General features: G+C 39.7%; 2 protein-coding genes across 2 annotated transcripts; both read right to left on the minus strand.

The window, feature by feature from the left end:
* Positions 1-3,221: 3,221 nt before the first annotated feature.
* LOC149046201 (protein mahjong-like) lies at positions 3,222-6,037 on the minus strand. Its single transcript, XM_089206974.1, has 4 exons — positions 5,007-6,037; positions 4,427-4,458; positions 4,057-4,199; positions 3,222-3,466 (listed from the first exon to the last, which is right to left on the minus strand). The coding sequence occupies exons 1-3, from the start codon at positions 5,140-5,142 to the stop codon at positions 4,194-4,196; spliced, it is 174 nt and encodes a 57-aa protein (XP_089063100.1). The 5' UTR covers positions 5,143-6,037; the 3' UTR covers positions 3,222-3,466; positions 4,057-4,193.
* Positions 6,038-6,809: 772 nt separating this feature from the next.
* On the minus strand, positions 6,810-9,120 carry LOC149046202 (DDB1- and CUL4-associated factor 1-like). Its single transcript, XM_089206973.1, has 3 exons — positions 8,638-9,120; positions 7,968-8,069; positions 6,810-7,171 (listed from the first exon to the last, which is right to left on the minus strand). The coding sequence occupies exons 1-3, from the start codon at positions 8,746-8,748 to the stop codon at positions 6,971-6,973; spliced, it is 414 nt and encodes a 137-aa protein (XP_089063099.1). The 5' UTR covers positions 8,749-9,120; the 3' UTR covers positions 6,810-6,970.
* Between the last annotated feature and the right edge of the window lie 12,129 nt (positions 9,121-21,249).

The raw sequence follows: 21,249 nt of genomic DNA on the forward strand, positions 1-21,249 counted from the left end.
CTTGATAGCGATTATGAAATATACATGATGTGCCCACTTGTCGCCACTGCTAACTGGCAAAAATCACTATAATTTGTAAAAAAGTCTAACGTAGCACCCTTATCTTGTTTAGTTATGATTTCATTAGCCGTTTCGATTATTATATTGCGCCTGGGTGTTACTTTTTGACAGGAGCCCAGGTTTTGCGTTGTGCTTTCCCCTCCCCCATTTATATCATGAGATAGTCACGAAATAATTGATACCGATACAAATGAATATTTGGCATGTATAAGGATTTTTGTTTATGTTGAATTGAAAATATTAGAACATGTGCTTTTTTTGGTCACTAATCGTTGTTTCAGCGGCAGCGAAGCAGTTAGAAGCGGGTTGTTGCTTCAACGCTATTGAAATTTAGAGTATTCAGACAGGCGAGCAAAGCGTGATGCTCTGGGAATAAAAATTTTTAGGGGCCTTTAAATGATATCCGAATGAGCTTTGTTCAAGAACGAGTTCATACCGGTTGCCACGTAGCTACGTTCCCTGGCATTCGATTGTGTCATATCGGTCATTGTTAAAACTGTCTTTGTTTTGATGCTACTTTTAGACATAGGAAAAGTATGTCAGACAAAAACATTCACCAAAAAATAAATATTTCTTTGCCAGCTTCAATAATGACAGGGGATTAATCATAGATGATAAAACAAAGGATTATGTTGACAGAAATACCGTAGGTCTGGTATATTCTTTACATGAGGTCACACAATTCGGGTAATATTCACAGTGGAAATTTGCATATTTGAGCGGTCGAACGAAAAAAATCATTTCTCGAAAACTAAAATAAATTTTTATAAAGAAACTACACCACAATTATTAGAACATATTGGGCTACAAAATATGAAAGTAGGAGTGAAAGCAAATTTTGGGTGACTTGCCGCTGTTTGCCTGATGCATACTGACATTAGCTCTTAACAACGACAACATGCAACACATACTTTCCTATTAGTAGGAGTGTAAAGCAGATTTGATTCAGGTTTTGGGTCAGGTAGATTGGCTTCTCTCCGTAAAACCTCTGCAGTCTCATGAAGTCCTAGTCCAAAACAACCACACCTTTGATTAACAAATGAGCCAAACACCCTCAAGACTAGAACAAATTTAATTCGAGTGTCCAAAGTAATCTGGGAGGCTTCGCCTTTGCTCTGCTAAGGGCTGTAATTGATCTAGACAACTCACGCCACCTTCTTAACCAATCAGATTCAAAACTAAAACCAGTTGCGATTTTGTCGCCGCGCTTCAGAAGGTTGCTAATTTTTACTTTAGATTCAGTCGATGGCTCCACGTGATATTTTTCTTCGTTCTGATTGGTTGTTTTGATTGCTTTACGACACTCAATCAAAATATGAAGCAGAGACTTAGTTTACAAACCGGATTCCCTATTTAGGCCTTACAACAAAGATCATTCCTATAAAATTATAGAAATAATCCAGCTCTGCATAATTGTTGGACTGTCGGATGACTTGGGACTTTCGTTTCTAAATTTCAAGAGTGTGTTATAAAGCGGGGTGTGATCTAAAACTAGACCCTGTGAGCAGGGTAACTGGGATACCTGGATGGTACTGGATCCGTGGAATCAAGTGTAGTAATACTACGCGTGTCGGACTAGTATACTGAAATAGTGAGCTCAGGTCTGGCCAAGGGCATACACCTGTCTCAAAACATAGGCATGCTATGCATGCAAGAGTTATTTTTTTGTAGGGTGGGTGGATTACTTGAAACATTGTAAGTGGTCTACATTCTTAAAAAAGGAAAGAAGATTATTAACGCGGGAAAGAATGAAAATGTCGAATTAGTACAAAATGCAGACAGCAGACTGCAGACTGGATACAAAATATAGACTGCAGAGTGGGTACAAAATGCAGACTGAGAATCTGAAGAGTTTTTACGTCTGGTATATAATAACATGTCATCTTACAGCTTACCGAGCGTCACGCAATCGCTTTTCCGCAATCAGCCTTCACGATTATTTGCAGTATTGTGGAAAATTCCTGGCCCATTTCTTGATGAAAATCGATCGTAATATAATTTCTAGCCTTCAACAAAGTCTTCTTACTTTGCGCGCGAGTTGGTTAGTGTGATGTCTGTACAGATTTTACCAATGTAATAAAAGTAGATGACGTGAATAATATTGATGGTAAGGCAAGCTTAAAACGGCAACAATCGCCAGAAACTACAACGGATACACAGGGTATGAGTAGGTTTTATTGATTTTACGAGAAAAATCTTCATATTTCGAAATATTTATCATTGTAAATCGACCATATTTCGTTCCCTATACTATTCCTTATAACGTGTTCAAATTTTCAACGGTTCCTAGCATAACTTACTCTAAGTCACACAACGCGTGACGCGTTCGTGAATTAATCGTTGGCTCTTTATCGAGACGTGACCTTGGGCCACCTGTGACAAGACAATTGCGTAAACAATACTTAACATAATAACATTATACACGAAAAAAAGGGATTTTGGATCATGTATTTATTAAAAAAGAATATCCATACAACTACAATGAAAACAAACATAAGATTCACCTTTCTGATCGTGAAATTAATACCATTCGCACTGTTATCGTAGCTACGTTCCCTAGCATCAAGTGAATCCAACATGGCGTCTTTCTTCACAAGCAGTTTCCATCCATTTTTAATTTTGTTCTTCAGTCTCACGGTAGTAGTGTTGTTCAATAGATTGCATAGAGTATATGCAGTTTGGTTTCAGATTTCAGATTTTGCTTTTTACAACGAGTTTACGTTTTCAACTAAGACATTGGCATACTCGGCATACAAGACATACAAGGCATTCAATGCTTTCATGGCTTTCAAGCATTCGCGATTGAGTCCGTTCCAAAATTACCGCTCAATAACATCTTTTTGTGTGGATTGGCCGCGAACAATACGACTTGTGTATGCGTCTGTAAGTATTTTGAGCGTTTGCGCCATAATGCTCCAGATGATCGCAATCCAAACACGTTGAAATACAAAACGACTGACAAAAGAGTTTTATGGACAAAAATCTCTTGTTCGTCATGTGACCCGGCCCTGTCCGTGCATGACAACGTCAATCATCATCAAGATAGCACGCGTGATCAGCATGTGAACACCTCATTGGATCACAGTTAGTTGTCATGGTGTTGAGGGCCCAATGACCTCTGGGTACTATTGCACAATTTTTCGATTTTGTGGCGGAGGAAAAAAAAAAAAAAAAAAAAAAAAAGACGACAAAAAAACAAAGGCATTTTATGACTGGGCTACCACGGGTATCCCAGTAAATAGGTTTAAAGGGAAATTCTTCTGCTTGTGATTCCGCCTCTTTACCTGATTTTCTCTTAACGCTCCACGACGTTCCACAACAAACCTTGGGTTGTGAGGTGACTGTGAACCAGTTGTAAAAGCTCTTTTGCCGGATATGAAATATGAGTCTGCGCAACAACATTAGCCTAAGAAAGTAAAGGCTGATATTTAGTTGTTGGGCTGTACAGGGTTTGAAAAAGTGTCCTACTTAAGAGAACATCGAAATAAGTAAGAAAACCTACCCCAGAGAAGCTATTGAGTAAGAGAAGTAAAAGGACAATTAAAACTCTAAAACTGTTCAATTTATATATAATTTCTTGCTAGGCTGTTCTTATAATGCTCTAGAAAGCACCTCTTAATCTAAAAGTATTTAGATGAAAACCGATAGTGTGACCATCTTACCTAAGATCGAATGTTTCTTTTTAGGAGGGGACGGCAGGGAAAGGATGTCCCTCCTCCCCTCCTCCGAAAAACAGAGAAAGCCTGAAAGCAGTTTCGATGACTTTGCATATTTAAACAAGAAATACAAAATAGTAGATTCTCACAAATTCTTCAAATCAAAATCATCGATTGTTCATTATTTAAGCAAAACTTTAATCATCGAAATTAGACTTTTCCGTACGTTTGCCGTTCAAACGAAAGTTAATGATTAGTAAACTGTCGAGTAAAGACGCTGTTGAAGGTCTCCACCCTCCCCTGTGTGAGACGACAGCTTGTTTCAATTTCAAGTTCATACCTTGTTTATTCTAGACAGGGACGGGACTGCAGTGGACGTAGCCAGGGATTTACCAGTGACTCTTTCAAGTAGCTCGGCAGCATATTTGCAGAAAAGGGCGTGGTCAGAAGCATTATCCTCAATGATCGGCTCTCACATCAAAACTGTGAACAAATTCAAGACAAACGACATCGAGTCGACGTAAATGAAAGAAACTAAATGATGTTTTAGAAGGTCAACATGGCTGTAAATATGCGTTTTTTTACCGAGCGTGAGGTAAAGATAGCTGGATATTTGGCGAGCTCTTTTTGGCGTTTATATGGACTGAGACGAAGAGTCTTGAACCAGACAAAAGCCCTTGACTGATTAAAGTTGCTTAAGAAGGACTTACTTGACTTGACATGACTTGTTTTCTCTTAAGCGCTGGAAAAGAAAGCCAACTGTGATGGTGAGTGCTCGTTTTACATTTGACAAAGTGTTTTGACTCTCTTCTGTCGCTTTTTACGACTTCTTTGCCGACGTTGGCTAAACATTACAAACTTTGTAAGTCTTCGCAACGGAATTTTTTATAAATGGGTAAGAATATATGAAAGTCATATACATATAAAGTCACTTCACGGGTTTATTTAAAACCAACTTCATGACCAGCTCCCAGTTGGCTTGTTAGCTCAGTTGGTAGAGCGCTGCACCGGTATCGCAGAGGTCATGGGTTCAAATCCCGTACAGGCCTGAATTTTTTTCAGGCCTTATTTTCACTACTGCCTAAGTAGTGCACTCTACTGCGAGGATCACTTTCATTCACGCAATTTTTTATCTTGCGCGAGATAAAAGCGTGATATCTCAAGCGGATAACAGCTCGGGTAGCCTATCAGAACACAGGACTCGCTTCATCTTGCCAACGGGCAATCCCAGCTGTATAATATACATTATTGGACAAGCGTGAAAAAAGCACCGCGCTGTGCAATACTCACATTTTAAGTGGCCGCTGTTAAACAGCTGTAGTTTTCCAATGACTTGTCTAATCTTGTCGCTCCTCGATAAACCACATAACGCTTTACAAGCCCGAGCACGAATACAGTCTGCATCAACCAATGGCGTTTTCACCATCAGTAAGGAAGCAGAACCTTGATGCCATTACTGGCCCTGACACATCCCCACATCTTGGATAAGATGTCGTCGCTGCTTTTGAAAGCCAGCCTGGATTTCGACTGGAGTTTTGCAACAGCTCCGCTAATATGGAAACAATGAAGACAAGAGTAATCATCGCGGTGACGCCAAACACTACTTAAGCAGTCGAAAAAAAATAAAAAATGAGAAAAAAAAATCAGGCCAGAATCATAGTTGAACCGAAACTGGAACAAAAGGAACAATGCACTCAGCCTGGTAGCTTAAAGCTTTAAACACTGAGTACTTTTAAATTCCTAACGTTTGAGAAGAATTTTTTTCATGAACTCTAATTGGCCTAAGACTGGGAGGAGAAACGCGTTGAGGGAGGGGAGGGAGGGGGGGTTGAGGAACCGTGCAGAGGTAAGCGAAGATTATTGTGTTGACTCCGATATTGACTCAACTTTGCGCAACTTTATCATTACCAAGTCAGTTTCAAAATGAAGAATTCTCGCCTGCTCTACCCAACAAACTACCCCTGTAACTCTGATTCTTATTTGTTTTTGCTTGTTTGTTTTTGTTGTTGTTGTTGTTTTTTTTTTTTGCGCGAGAAAACTTTGAGGAACTCATGCGGGAGAGAGGGAACTCAATCAAAATGTGCACTAGCTACTTACCCTGACTCGAGGACCGCACACACAGTTACAAATGACGTGCAGAGCGGCTTTCTACACCTCAGAGTCGTTGAGTAAACTCCCTTCAGCGCAACGCAGCAGAAGCCTGGAAAAAAAGATTTCTTAAGCTGACTAAATAGAGAGTATATAAGCCTTCTAACCTCTCGTTACCAAATGTTATCACGGGTCATTAAAATAAACCGACTAAGAACATTACTACTCCTTATGGTGATCACCAAGGACTTTTGGTGGGAATTTTCGAGTGTTAGTTCACGTCTAAGTTAATTATTTTTCCGTAAATCATACCTCATTCCTTTCTGTTGTTCGCCTGAAGGAAGTTGCACTTCTTCACACAGCGCCATCTGAGCCTTAGGACCGACTGTCAACACAAACAGCATCTCTAAAGCAAGGCGGGTCACGTCGGCCGCTAATCGGATGGCGTCCGCTCTTGAATGAGAGCAAAGGAACACGAATGGAGAGGATTAACAAGCTGCTTATACGCTTTCAATTTAAAAAAATGTCTGTAGAGATACTCAGAGTTCACAAGTAGAGCAAAATATGCCAGTAACAACAATTAATTTCCATTCAATATGGAACGATTAGCCATCGATCATTTAAACATAGAGCAGTGGACAGGCCTCGAAAAATGGCATTTACAATACAGTGAGAAAAATTAAGAAAAATCTTAAGTTAATAATACTAAAAGGCTACCTGTGTCTTTTAGAGGGCAGTAGAAAATCGCTACAACTAATGTTCTGATACGATATGGATTTTTGAATTATCAAAAACATCAATTCCTTGAGTTGAAACGATTTCCGAGAATTTCCAATTCCGGTAGCACAGTCCTACAGTCAAGCGGCCAATACTAATAACACAACTTCCTTTATTCGTAATTAGTGCAATCAACATGGCGGACTACAAAAACGTGTCTCCTACGTACGATCGTGCGAGTAGCCGCTGACCAACACTAAAGGGGGGAGGAGGGAGAGGGGAGGGAGATTGATGAAAAATAAGCAGAGATGTGTTATTCATTGTTATTTCATGTTTAACGGAATGATACTCGTTACCTCTTTCTTTTAGAAAAAACTGGTCTGCTCATAACTCACAAATCATTGGTAAGTTAAATCTGCACTAAATAATGCATTTCTTACAACTACAAATCAGGAAACCTGGAAAAACCCTAAAATGGAAAAATCTCTTACCCTCTCCATGGCGTCCTCATTGTAAGCGAGATAATACAAACACATAGAACATCCTGTTGCAGCCACCGATGGGCGTGGCACTTCTAGTAACCGCTGGACTCCGTTATGGGTCACAAATTCTGTGGCAAACTTTTTATGACAAAGAAGGGATGCCAAATACTAAAACGACAATAAAAGGAAATAGCTTTGAAATTCTGCGGCTTTTTTTGTCAGATCTCAGTCCGTACAATGCATTATTGTCTTAACCTTTAACTTTACACGAGTGACCAAGACAGAATTTCTCCTTACAATATCAATACAATATCAAGCAGGCAGGTGATGAGAATAGAGAAAATTATCAATTCGGGCAGGATTAATTGATCTACTACTAAGTTATCCGAACTAGCATTATAAGAATTCTATGGTTGACAGTAAGGAGAATTACAAATTTGATCTGGGAGTTGAAGAGTTAAAGTAGTGCTTTTCAAGAGGGATGAATGTGGTAGAGTGTCTAAAGGTTCGTTTACACAAAAGACAGAATTGGAATCGAATTGTTCATTAGTCGTAGGAGTGCCAGCGACCCAGAGAAAATCGAGAGTCGGAGTCGTAAGTGGAGCCAAAAGCTTGACGAAATAGGAGTTGGAATATTGCGAACAATTTCTTTCCTTCCGATTCCGCTATGAATTCCAACGCTTATGATCCAGTGAAAACTCGATTGTCGGAATCACAGGCAATGCCAGTTCTTAACTGAGTTAACCGATGGCTCAAAACTCCAACAATTTATTTTTCACATATCATTAGCGAAGGAGTCATAAGAGGCATCAGTATTTTGCTTCTGATTCTATCGGTTTGATTTTCACAAGATCGTATCGCTGTACGCTTTTTGTAAGTACACCGGCGAGGGTGAAAACCAACCGTAACTGCATGAAATTCTAGATGTACAACACAAAACATGACGTTACTGCCTCCTTCCTACCTTGAGGGCTTCAAAGACTAGTTGTAGGTCCACCTGGCCTTTAAATGCAATGTAGTGCATTACAAGATCCAGGGCTTTAGATTCAAACACTGTCGGAAACAGCTGAATTGAAATGTTCAAAGAAAAATGTGTCAAGATAAATTAATAGCCAAGCAATGCTCCAGGCTACGCTACGACTGTTTTAGTTGCCATAGGAACTGATAAAAGTTGCTACGGCTCAAATAGAACCTCTTAATTCAGAGCTGAGTGCATTAACTTTTGACCAAGACCAATGCATATCCCTTCATCCAACAAATATTTCTTGCTCACGCCAATTAGTTAAAACCCTAAGCATTATCTTCTGACCAAGGCCAATTTATGTCCTGTCATCCAAAAAGTATTTCTTGCTCGCGCACGTTCAGTTAAAGCGCATCAGATGATCAAAAATTCTTGATTCGAGTGCGTTATCTTCTGACCAAGGCCAACGTATGTCCCTTCCTCCAAAAGATATTTCTTGCTCTTGCATGACTAGTTAAAACAGTCCAAACTCAAAATTTTCAAGTTATGTGACATTTCTAATTTATCCTTGATTCAGAGCCCTTTTCCCACAAACTTCCCACATACTCCAGTGGAGAGACTCTCTGTTCTTCATATATAATTAAATGCTCAAGTGCCTAATTACAACACATACCTCCTGATATTCCCCTAAGGGAGTCAGATACTGCAGAATTAGTCTCTGCTGCATGCCAAGAATCAGGGGGGAGAGGGAAAAGGACATAGGGACTATGTGGTACCCTCCCATAGGTGCACAAATTACATTTCCAGAGGAATGGAAGGCCTTGCTTGTTTTAACTAGCAATGGATGTTTTGCTTGTAGACAACTTTTACCTGAAACAAAAGGAAAATATTTCCAAATTTTAAGGAAACTGAGTTAGCTTGTACAGGGCAAACCTATTTGGCATACTTCCTCCTTCCCCTTATTCCCCTCTCTCTCCCGGACATAAAAGAAGAAAAACATATGATAATAAGAACAAAAATATTGAAGTGCTTGAGGAAGGACACTTTTCAATCCATGTTATTGTAACCACCTAGATGTACTATCAAATCCCCCTGGTTCAAAATTGAAAGTGAAACTTGCTACCCTTAAACTCCCAGAAGTGATCAACATGTAACTTCTCTCAATAATATACATACATTATTCACTTAACAGCTAATAAGAATACACAAACTTATCGGGCAGAAGTTGTTATCTTGATCTAAACACCAAATTCTCATAACTAATTTACATGTCAAAGATGTAGCAAATATAGGGGAGAATTACAATCTGATTTTGGGAGTCAGAGGGTAAAAAAAAACATCAAGTGCAGCTTTCCAACATTTTTCACAAGAGTGGAATTTTGAGGCACAAAAAAATAAACTCCAACTCTCAAAGGCCCTATTTGCGCTTACTGATATCTAGTGTTTATTCCATTGAAAGCTTCAATGATCCCATCCAAAAGATCTCACTTTTGTCATATCAATTGTACATATTGGAGCTTATTCTTATCCTTGAAGTGCTTTCAATAAGATTTGAAGAAGGTTGCTGCCTCGGTAAAGCACCTGCCAGAGAATTTCGCTCTTGTTATTCCATTACGTCCATTCAGAAGAAACTGGCTTAAAACAGAGTTTTCGGTGTCAAACTTTCATAGATGATCATTTAATAGTTTTGTTCTTGATAACAATTGTTTAAGTGATCATTTTATTCCTGATCAAAATCTTCCATTCTGAGACATGCTGGCCTGCTCCCTGAGTTTCACACAAAAAGTCCTCTGAAAGGACATATGGTAAATGTTTACCAAAATTTGAGTCAGTTTGCTGTTGGAAACTCAAAATATACTTTTTTTTTGGCTGGAAATGTATGAAATGTATGCTAGAATATATGATAATACCAATCATTTTATCAAAACTCATTTATAAAGGTAAAAGTTGACTGAAAGAACTCTAGAAGATTTTGAGGTGTTTTATATTGCAAACCAGTCATACCACTCAGTTTGAATAGACACTTACATGTAGATTAACTTGATGTTGTTAGAAGATTCAACTCACTTTGCTTCTTCCACTCCTCCATTACACAAACCAAATGTTTCACCATTCTGTGGCACTGTGAATGATGGTCCTGGCTCAGCAAGATTCACTTTCTTTACCTTGTTAAAACATACTGTTACTGTTCTCGCTCTTGTTCTTGTTTATCTTTGCTTTCAGGATAATCCTGTTTAACAGGTCTGTCACGGGGGGCTGTGTAAGGTCTGACAAGTCCTTTAAAATGTGCAGCTGCTGCAGGATACAGGGAACCTAAATGTGTGAAATTCAACATTTAATCCTCAGCTTATAGTTTAAACAAGGTGTTCAAAACAAAAATTGCAATGACTGAAGACACTCAAAACCCAACTATACACTCTGACTTTTGGAAAACAAATGCTGTTAAACACAAAGTTAAGGTGCAATATTTCAAAAACCCCTTTACATCCTGACATTAGTATGCATATTCTCCATACTGTTCTATATACATTTCTTTAGTTGTTTACTTGGAGAATTTACTTAACAAGATGTCAAAAGCTTCTTAACTTGCTGATAATTTCCTTTGTTCTCATAGCCTTTATGTTTGATTCAGGCGAGATATTGTAAGGAGAAATTAGATGCTGGTCACTCTTTAAAGTCGTAATACTGACTTACCAAGGTAGAGTTTTATTCTCCAAATACTGCAGCAATATCCTGACTCTCCATGGCAAATGCTAAAAGACCTGTTAATAAAATGATTATCAAAGTTTTGTATTACTTGATACTTGAAATTAAAAACAAATTAAATATGCAACTGCAGCAATACACATTAAAAATGAACAAAAAGTTGGCGACTGTATTGTTCCTTTAAGAACTGTATCACTGAACTTGATGTTTTGTCAGGTAATTCGGCTACTTCTATGAAGTCAGAGAAGTAATCCACTAGAGCAATGTAACTCTTGCCATGAAGAATGAAGAGGTCGGCTGCGAATCTGCTCCATGGTCTTTCAGGAATCTCATGTGTCTGTAAGGGTTGTCTTGGATTACGTGCTTGGAATTCTGCACAGACATGGCAGTTGGACACGATTTCTTTGATCTGAGTGTTCATCCCCTGCCAAAATACCACATCTCTTGCTTTCCTCAGACAGCACTCTATACCCAAATGACTTGAGTGGATCCTTGACATGATTTCTTCCCTCAGAAGCTTTGGTATGATAACTCTGTGGTTCTTGAACAGCACTCGATTGTGTACTGAGATTTTGTCACGATAGAGCCAGTAATCTCTGATAGGGATGGGCACTTGCTCTTTTACTTCTGGCCATCCAGTAATGACAGTTGTCTTCAGTGTCAGTAGAACTGGGTCTTGGGCTGTGCATGTTTGCAACTGTTCAAGTCTCCCAAGGGAGAACTTGATCGCATCGAAGGGGTTGAGGTTCTCTACTTCCAAAGCAAACACTTGGAATTCATCTAGCTCATCTGCTTCTTTTCTCTCAACTACTGGAGCTCTTGAGAGATGATCAGCCAAGTACATTTGACTTCCTTTCTTGTACTGTACCGCAAGGTTGTATCGCAATAGACGTAAGAGCATCCTTTGGAGTCTGCACGGTGCTGCATGAATAGGCTTCAGAAAAATGGCTTGTAACGGTTTGTGATCTGATTCAACAGTGATTTTGTCCTTTCTTGCAAGGTACTGGTCAAAGCGTTGGCATCCAAAAACGATCGCTAGACACTCTTTCTCTATTTGAACATAGTTCCTTTCAGTGGGTGACAAAGTGCTAGATGCAAATGCTACAGGTTGGCCATCTTGAAGGAGAGTGGCACCTAATCCGTATTCGCTGGCGTCACACTGCAAGGTCACCTCAGCTAGAGGGTCATAAAATTTTAGTACAGGATAGTTGACCACAAGCTGCTTGACGTCAGAGAAGGCAGTTTCGTGTTGCGGTGACCAGAGAAATCTTGCTTCTTTGGATGTGAGTTCTCGTAGTGGCTTCGCTACTTCGGCAAGTCGGGGTAGAAACTTGGATAAGTAGTTCACAAAACCAAGAAGACTTGACAATTCCTTCTTACTTTTAGGTCTGGGCATTTCTTCCACCGCTTTCACCTTCTTTGGATCTGGTTTTAGACCTTTGCTTGTGATGACATGGCCCATAAATGATACTTCAGGCTTTCTCAGATTCATCTTGGACTTGTTTAGCTTCAGATTTGCTTGTCTCGCTCGCTGAAGTACCACGACCACTCCAGGAATGTCAGCTAACCTTTCTTGAAGCTTACACTCGAACTCTTCGGGTGCTACGCTGATCCCAAAAGGCATTCGTTTGTAACGGTATCGTCCATACGGGGTTCAAAATGCTGTTTTCATGCTACTTTTTTTGTCTAGGGCGATCTGATAAAATCCATCTTTCGCATCAAGCGTGGAGAATACCTGTGCTTTTCCTAGTTTGGGAAGAAGTTCCTCCAGTGTTGGCATCTGATACTTGGGGCGTTTCAAGGCTTTGTTCAAGTCTCTAGGATCCAAGCATATCTTTATTTTGCCCGGTTTTGCTACAACCACCATGCTACTAATCCATTCCGTAGGTTGAGTTACCTTCTGAATGATACCTCTCTTCTCCAGGTCTGACAGCTTGTCTTTTACCTCGTCGCGAAGCGCGACTGGTACACGTCTGGGTGTGTGTTGGATTGGTTTTATGTTGTCGACTGTCACCAACGAGGAGTTACCTATGTGTCCTAAGCCATCAAAAACATCTTTGTAATTGCTTAAGATCTTTTCCTTTGTAAGAGGGAGGTCTGCCATATTTTCCACCATGTTCACACGTTCCGGAGGGGTGAAGTTGAACTTCAGAAGACCCATTCGCTCACAAGCTTCAGCAGATATAGCAAAGGTTTGTTTGTGCAGTCAACCACTTGAAACTTTAGGGTGTGGCATTTTCCTTCATGCTCTGCAGTTAGGTGTGTTTCTCCCAGGGTGCGCATGATTGATCCATCAAACAATCTAAGCTTGACTGAACTGTGGTTAAGTGGAGGTGATCCGTTCTGCAACAGAATAGACAGATCTCGATGACTGATCACGTTGCACGAGGCACCGGTGTCTAGTTGGCACTCCATAGACGTCTTGTATTTGTCTTGAATGCAGAATGTTAACTTGGCAAGGACTTGTTTACCTTTACCGGCGATTGCGGAGACTACATCCACTGTGAGAACTGAGAGATCAGAATCCGAGTCGTTTTCATCTTCGACAGTATTAACTTGATCTCGTCGCGTTGAATTACAGACCGACGCGAAATGGTTGCTTTTCTTGCACTTGTGGCACGTTGAGCCGAAAGTAGGACAATCTTGCCTCTTGTTGTGCATCTGTTTACCACAATACTTGCATTTTCGCTTCGAGTTTCCTTTCTCGGGTTTGGTTTTGAAGTCGGGTGTTTTCTTTTTCAAGTCTTGTGCGGGCGGTTTCTTTGTTGTTCTTGACGAGCGGCGGCCACTTTGTTTACACATGTTGACTTCTTCATGAGGTTTCTTTTCTTCGTTTTCCAGGCTCTTCAATTGCTGCTTCGTAATTTCGTTTGATTTACACATTTCTATGGCTTTTTGCAACGAGAAACCTTTCTGCCTGAGTAGTCTGCCTTTCAAATCCCTATCTTTCACTCCAATGACAAGCCGATCGCGAATTAATTCGTCAGTTAACGCGCCAAATTCACAAGATGAAGCGAGTTTTCGAAGTCGATTGACTTAGACGTCCACACTTTCTTCTACACTTTGTACACAGCTGTTGAACACGTATCTTTCATACACAACATTTTGCTGAGGCTTAAAGTGCGCTTCCAAACCATCCAGACATCCTTTCACGGTTGCTTGTTGTTCGGCGGTCAAGCTCAAATTTCTTAAAATTTGTAAACATTCTTTTCCCATAATCGAACGAAGGGAAGCCAGGCGAACTGACATTTGCCGCTGGCAGAGTTCCGTGGTAATTTCGTAATCTTCGTACTGTTGTCGGAAGAACTCCCAATTAGACGCTTTATCCCCCTTGCAGACCATTACTTGAGGCACTGGAAAATTCGACGGCACGAATCGGGGACCACGTGCTTGACTCACAACGGCAGCGGTACTCGCACTCGGTGTGGGAGGAATTTCTGATTCAATATCCGACATCTTCGCTTGCTTTTCGAAGTAATTTAACTTGAATTTAACTTACGAGCACGGTATAACTTTACTCCTGACACCATGTTTCGTGTTGTTCTATACTACAAGAAACACTAGCGACTAAATACAGGAACGGCTCCTATCTGTAATTGGATGATAAAAATAGTAAAAGTTAATAAGTTATATCTTAACTCCTTCTTCGTGAGTATTGTTAACCGCGTGTCTCGAAGTGGAACAATGAAATATCAATGCGAGTGAAAACACCGATGTGTCAAACAAGAAATGGTTACTTACCTAGCGAAGGGAAAGCAGCCTTTCTTGTTCAGCGAGGTCATACAGCAATATTCCGGCGATGAGAAAGTCATCTGCTGATTAGCTCCGCTGACTAAACTCAGTTAGTCAGTTCAGGCGGATGACCAGAGACTGGAGCCATTCCTGTATTTCACCGCTGACAGGAATAGCTCCGACTCAAACTTTTATTAAATCTTTTTCAATAATTTTTAATAATTTTTTACACAATATGTATAAAATTTAAAACTAAACTAGTTAGCAGCGCTGTGCGAACAGTAGTTTATTCTCTGACGCGTTTCGTCTAACTGTCGTAAACTTCTTCAGGGAGTTTTACAAGTTAACACTAAACGCCTATAATTACAAGCCATTGTTAACGGCTATTGCGGAGGTAAGGTAAGCTGTCAATCAAATTGTACATATCGTAACAAAAAGCCCGCCATTTTGATCCGAAAGATATAATGATACAGGATTAAATGGTCTTCCTCTTCAAAAGTGATCTCGCTTTTGTCGGCATAATTACTTTGATATTACTGCAAATTATTTTGTCGACTGTGTCGAGATCAGATGTAATTCCCGTATGTAAACTACATTTACGACGAAGTTTAGTCACATGGCGAGTTCCAACACAACACGCGCTAAGTCCCAGGCTAATATCAAATTTCGCGTGGAATGCCTAGATGTTGTTGACCTCTAACCAGTCTTTTTTATCTTGCAACTCGGTCGGCTGTGATCTTATTTGGAATGGTTCACCTTTAACGACCAAAAATAATAATGACAAATGAATGACCTCCATTGTATTTTGCCCCACTTAACTTTTGATTATATTTTGATAAATTTTTTGAAATGCTTAAGCAGAAATTATAGTACCACAACTGAAGTTCAGAAAGGTACACACAAGTTACTTAAACAGTTACAAGTTCTTTCATGAGTTTACGTTTTCTTCTTTGAAGGCTCATAACCAGATGATTACTCGGACAAGTTGAGGCAGTTTTTCTGTGTAAGGTATGGAGTAGCATGGGGATCTGGTTTTCATACAATGTTTACCCAAATTGTCGTTTCTGAATTTTACAGGAAATATGTTACTTTTTGGTCCATCACTATCTATCATACTTGTCTTCTGAATTTTTCAAACTGTTCATTAACAGAACAAACCTGCAAAAATGTTCTCCGGCATCTGAAACTTGGAAAATATTGACCGATCAGCTTGACAGGTATAAAACCATCTTTTGGATTCTGCTATATTTACTCCCCTGGTCTGGGAACTAAATGATCTTTACTTAATGATATTAAAACGGTTTTCAAATGAGGTCCGCCAAAACAAAGTAAAGTACTCGTTACCAGCCACAGCCAGCCTACGAATAGCTAATCATACAAGTAAACAGACAATCAGGCAATCGGGCAATCAGAATTATGGACAATTCCATGCAGTTAAACGTGGAAGTCGTTACTGGTATTTTACTTGGTTCTCGGGGCAAGTTTTGTTTGCCGATCGTCACGGGCGAATCGATTTCATCCCTCCAACCTGTGGGTAGAAGAATGGTCTCTCCATCATCTCTGTCGTAATTCAACACCGTCTGTATGTAGGCTTTGAGATGGTACATGTCCACTTGTTCTGTGAGAAGGGTGCCATTAGCTCGGAAATTGACTTGTTTGAAGAGTGTGTGCGCCAGGTTATTGGCTGGAGTAGTCATGCGATTCACAGTGTCATTGTGTGAAGTGAGGTTAGCATTTCCCGTCGTCTTGAATCCCAAATTCAATTCCGCAAAACTCCGCTCCAGATCAATGAAATCCGATTGTTTTTCTATGTAAACGTGAATCGGAGTAATACTCGCTGTCTGAGGTGGTACTTTGACGTACCTGTAACTGGCAGTAGAAAGATCCTTAGGTGGAATCGTGAACAGGTTGAGATTAGGGTTGATAGCAGCTTGTTCTCGCGGCCATCTCGTTACAGATGATGTGTTTACTTCAACGTCTCCATCGTTTATGGGTGCGTCTGCGAGTAGAACGGTTCTTAAATGGTCTTCTCTTCCTCAGAAACCCACCGCCTTGCTGACGATGATACCTTTGTCTTCCTTTAAACTTTTTTAAAATGGAAGTCACAAGATCATTCGAATATCCTGTACCCACCCCAATGATAGGGGCACTACTACGTGCGGTACTGATACGAGTGATTTTTTAGGCTCCAAAGACATCGTTCAACTTTCTCCTGATTTTTCCTTTCACTTCGTTCTTGAGTGCTGTAGAAGTACCTCTCTTCGCTCCACGTCCCACGTCTGACTGGGATCGCTTCTTCAATCCACTTTTAAATCCTTTCTTCACTTCCTTAAAAAAATCTTGTCTCATACTACCTCTTACTTGTGGTGGAATGTCGCTGGTACACCTGGTCCATAGAACGGGGGTGGCGCACTCCAACGAAAAATACCACCTCCCGTCTGATTCGGACCCCCACAGAGTATAAACTTTGAAACATTTCAAACTACCTCCTCTCGTGACGGTGTGTTAAGTACGAGTACACACGTCACTTTAAATCTTTTATGGATCCAACTGTTATATTTAGCAGGATATCCTTTCCACTTGACGTACAATTTATCTTTTTGTCGTTTCAAGACTCTCTCCACTCTAAGATACGAGGATTCGTCCAATTGTACTGTGTAAATACCAGGCGTAAAACGTACCCTGCAAAGGTGTGTCGTCGAGGTCTTACACTTTATAGGTGGTGGTCATACCCGGTAAGACTTTGCGTACCACAAACACTTCTTCAGTCCAACCGGGTAAGTATCCTTTTTTGAGAGGTCTAAATTTTTAATTCAATCTCACTTTATCCCCCACTTTAAAGGCAGAAGGTTTTTTCTTGAGATTCACATTCTTGCCATACAAATTGTCCCAAACTTCTTTGGGATTGAACATAGTGACTTTGGCGGGAGTCATACGAATACTTTTATGATACGTGTGATTATATTGATACACGAGTTTCGGTAAGTTGTCTACATAGTTTAAGGTATTAGCTGCTGTAAAATATTTGTACATTTTAGATTTCATAGTTCTATTAAATCGTTCGACAATACTGGCTTTGGCATTTCCGTGGGTGGAAAAATGATGAATGTTCTGCTGTTTCATCAGAGTCTGAAAGACTTGATTGTAAAATTCCTTTACTGCACCTGTCTGTAAGGTTTGAGGTTTACGTCCCTGAGCAGATTTGAGGATCTTGACAAATGCTTCAGCGACATCTTTTCCTGTCTCCTTTTTGATAGGTTGAGCCCATGCGCATTTGTAAAACGCGTCAATAACGACCAGAATGTATCTGAATCCTTTATTCTGTTTTGCCAGAGTTTGCACTTCCACCAAATCAGCTACCCACTGTTGGACAATGTCAAAGACGACAACAGTTGAAACAACGCGGTTTATGAAGCCTATAGGCAAGATTCTTCTCTAATTCTTTTTCGCTTTGAGACGTGAAATACCTTTAGCTTGAGACACGCTCCCTAGACTGCCGACGACACCAGAGGTGTATCGTAATCGAGTGTCTTCTTTGTCTTGGATTGAATCTTCTTATTCTTTTTAGCCCTAACAATTTGAACCAATGACTCACACGGTAGTAACCAATCCAATACTCTCCCAAATAAATACTGTGCGTACAATCGATTCCACACATTATAGGTTTACTTTCCCTTGTAATAGCGGAGCTCGCAAAGCGTAGCCCCATAACTATACAAAATAGTAGTAACCCATCAAGCCAAAAAAATTTGGTTGTACGACCGTACGACCGTACAAGGTGCTACTTTAAGCATGCACGTACAACTGTACCACGGGCACTATCTTAGCCATTACGTAATGGAAGGGCGAGGGAGAAGGTAATGCGCAGGTGCAATTGCGTGCGTAACTTGGATACCCCATTAGTGTGCGCCGAGAGACATTGTCAGATGACGATAAAGTGCGCATACTCGAACGTCGAGCTGCAGTGTAGCGTACTGCGGGCACACGGTTAGGCATTGCACGAGGGCTTCACGTGAGCTAGCAGATGAAATTTGCCACCCGCGTTTTGAGCGGGAAATCAAACTGGTCAGGATGTAGTTGAACAGTAATTCTCAGTATTTTGCAATTTCTAAACAACTCGTAAGACAACAATACCGGCAGACTTTAAGCTTTGTCAACCGGAGGAAATTGTCATAATTCAAGTTCGTGGAGAGAGGGTTTTACTTGAAAATAGGTTGGATAAAAAGAGACAGAGCGACCAAAGAAAGCAGCAAGTAAACGGCTTAAAGCGAGTCCAGTAAATCGCGCAAGAAAGTTACAAAGGACGCCAAAATAGGCAGAATACGGCGAGAGAGAAGGAGAACAATAAAGGGCATAAGTAAAAAGGCGAGTTTCTAATGAAGAGCAACGCGAGAAGGAAATACAAAGTCGCTTCTGAAGCAGACAGAAAAGAGGTCGTCAACAAAGAGAAGCGAACTGCAAAGGATTCGCGAAAGAAGAGGAGGCAAGCCGTGTCCTATCTGGGTTTTCTCTTACGCTAAAACTCAGAAAAAAATTCAAACCTTTTTTTGTCAATCGTCGTTTGATGTTAGCTTCAGTTTTTAATTCAACTGATCACGTTTCTGTTAAACATTGACTCTGGCATTCATCGCCTAAAAACTCTCACGCCGGTTCATCACTCGAATAATATTGCAAAGTGTTTGTATTCTTCAAGTTATTTCTTGTCGTTTCGTTTAAAAGTTTACTACAACCGTGGTGTTATGGGAAAGAAGTTATCTTACGTATTTTGTTTTGCCTAGAAAGTTTTCAAATGATGTCGAACGGCGAGCGCAAGTTTCTAATTTTTTTTCTCTTCAGTTAATTACCGCAGGATTTACTTTATTTATTTGAAAAATTTGCGCTTTGCCGAAGGTGTCGCTTTACCCCAGGAACGAAGTAATGGCCTTTCCCAAAATTAAAATAAAATGGGATTGAGTCAGCGATGTTCATGTTTACATTAAGTCTAACGCGGTAATTTGATTATGACGATATTGTCATGTGAGAACCCGTCAAACATCAAATTACGGACCGCAAATGTGTGGTGCAAACAAATTCACGGATAAAGTGGAGATGGTTCTACAGCGGGATGACTGAATTCAATTGTTTGGTTGTCGTACTTTTCAGCGCTATGTTTTCAAGCTTTCTACTCGATTCGTACCAACTTCAGGAAATGGTTTGTGGCACAAAACATGGAGCCACTTTCTCTTCGCTCAACATCTCGAGGCGTTATTATGAACATGCTCGCGATACGATATTTTTTTCCTTATGCTGGAAACTGAACAATTAATCTCTAAAATTGGTAGTCTTCACATTTTGCAAGAAGCGTCCGAGCTGTGATCGTGCAATTAAACGGGGTTCTGACAATTTGACCTCACAAGCGCGCTGTAAGCACATGGTTCGCGTAAATAATTGTTGTTTACAGTTATCGAATTCAAGAGCAGTTTTTGAGAGTCTGTTTCTGTAACCTTCCTGGATATTTTCTGTTAAATTCATTGAGGTTTAGTCTCGGAATTTCATAAGCGATTATGAATGATAGATTCGTATCGGCACCATAATTTAGGGAAATTTTGTCAACTTATTAACAGTTTACAATTCGCGAACCATTTCTGTAACCTACTTGGATATTCTCTCTTGGAGTAATTGAGTGACACCCTCGGAATTTCATGAGTAATTAAGAACGACAAATCCGTATATAGAGCACAAGTGAAGCTCATTTTAAACTTTCATACGATTGTAGGAAACTATACTTAATTAACTCTCGATAAATTGGCCTGAAATAACTCGATGATTATTTTGTAGCCCCAAAAGCCCGGCTAATGTGACTCTGGAGGTACTGAACTTGATATATTTGATACACAAGGCACCCTTCAAGTAGGAAGGTTAGAATAAAATTGCTTTTATGACCATATATTGCACTCGGTTAACATATTTAGATAATTACTTAAAAAATACTTGTTATAGCTGTATTCAGAAGCACAGACATGTATACAATATGCTTTTTCTTTATTTTATTGTAAGGGGTTTCTTTTTATTTAACATGTATTCATCCTTTGATTTCCTCCTTAACCTGCCTGCAAATAATTAAATTTTATGTTTGAATTCAAGATAAAACAGAAGTCTTGCAGAGTTCTCATTCCAGATGGAATTCAGGTGAGAACATCAGTAAACAAGTTAAAATCATATGCTTCTCCTGAATCTGTAATTTTATTGCCCTGGTTTTTTTCAGAAACCTTATTTTATATCTCTGTGTGACAGCTAATGATTAAAACCTCAGCGAATAGATATGCTTTATTTTAGTAGTTTTTTAAATTCCATCTTTTTGTTTTTGGCATTTACTATTTTAAAATTCATAAATGGCATTCCCTCTTTATCCTTGTAAAGAGATATTGCACATTTCTTTAACTAAAATATGAATTATGAAGTCAACTTAATTTCAATGAGTTTGAAACTTCATTCTACATAAGAGCACTTTACTGGCATATACTGTTATATTTCTTTGCTGTCTTTCTGTAACACATAATTACCATATGTGTCTCAACCTTTTAACTCCCAAAATTTCATGAGTAATCCTCCTTACTGCCTGCCATACAATTTATGTGATGTTAAATTTGAGAATCTGGAATTGGATCAACCAATAATCCTCATTAATGCATGGTGTTTCTTACCAATGGTCCTACCCAACTGAACATTGAAATAAGGAATTGGTCACAAGATATGTGAGTTTAAAAGAGTGGGAATCTGGAAAAACAAGGATCCTCCTTTAATTAGGACTGAAATTAATGGGGGCCCTCTTATCTTCATTCATGTTTGGACCTGCCTCCTCCCTTGT

The sequence above is a fragment of the Pocillopora damicornis genome, chromosome 5 (assembly GCF_964200805.1).
Source record: "Pocillopora damicornis chromosome 5, jaPocDami1.2, whole genome shotgun sequence".
Lineage (NCBI taxonomy): Eukaryota > Metazoa > Cnidaria > Anthozoa > Scleractinia > Pocilloporidae > Pocillopora > Pocillopora damicornis.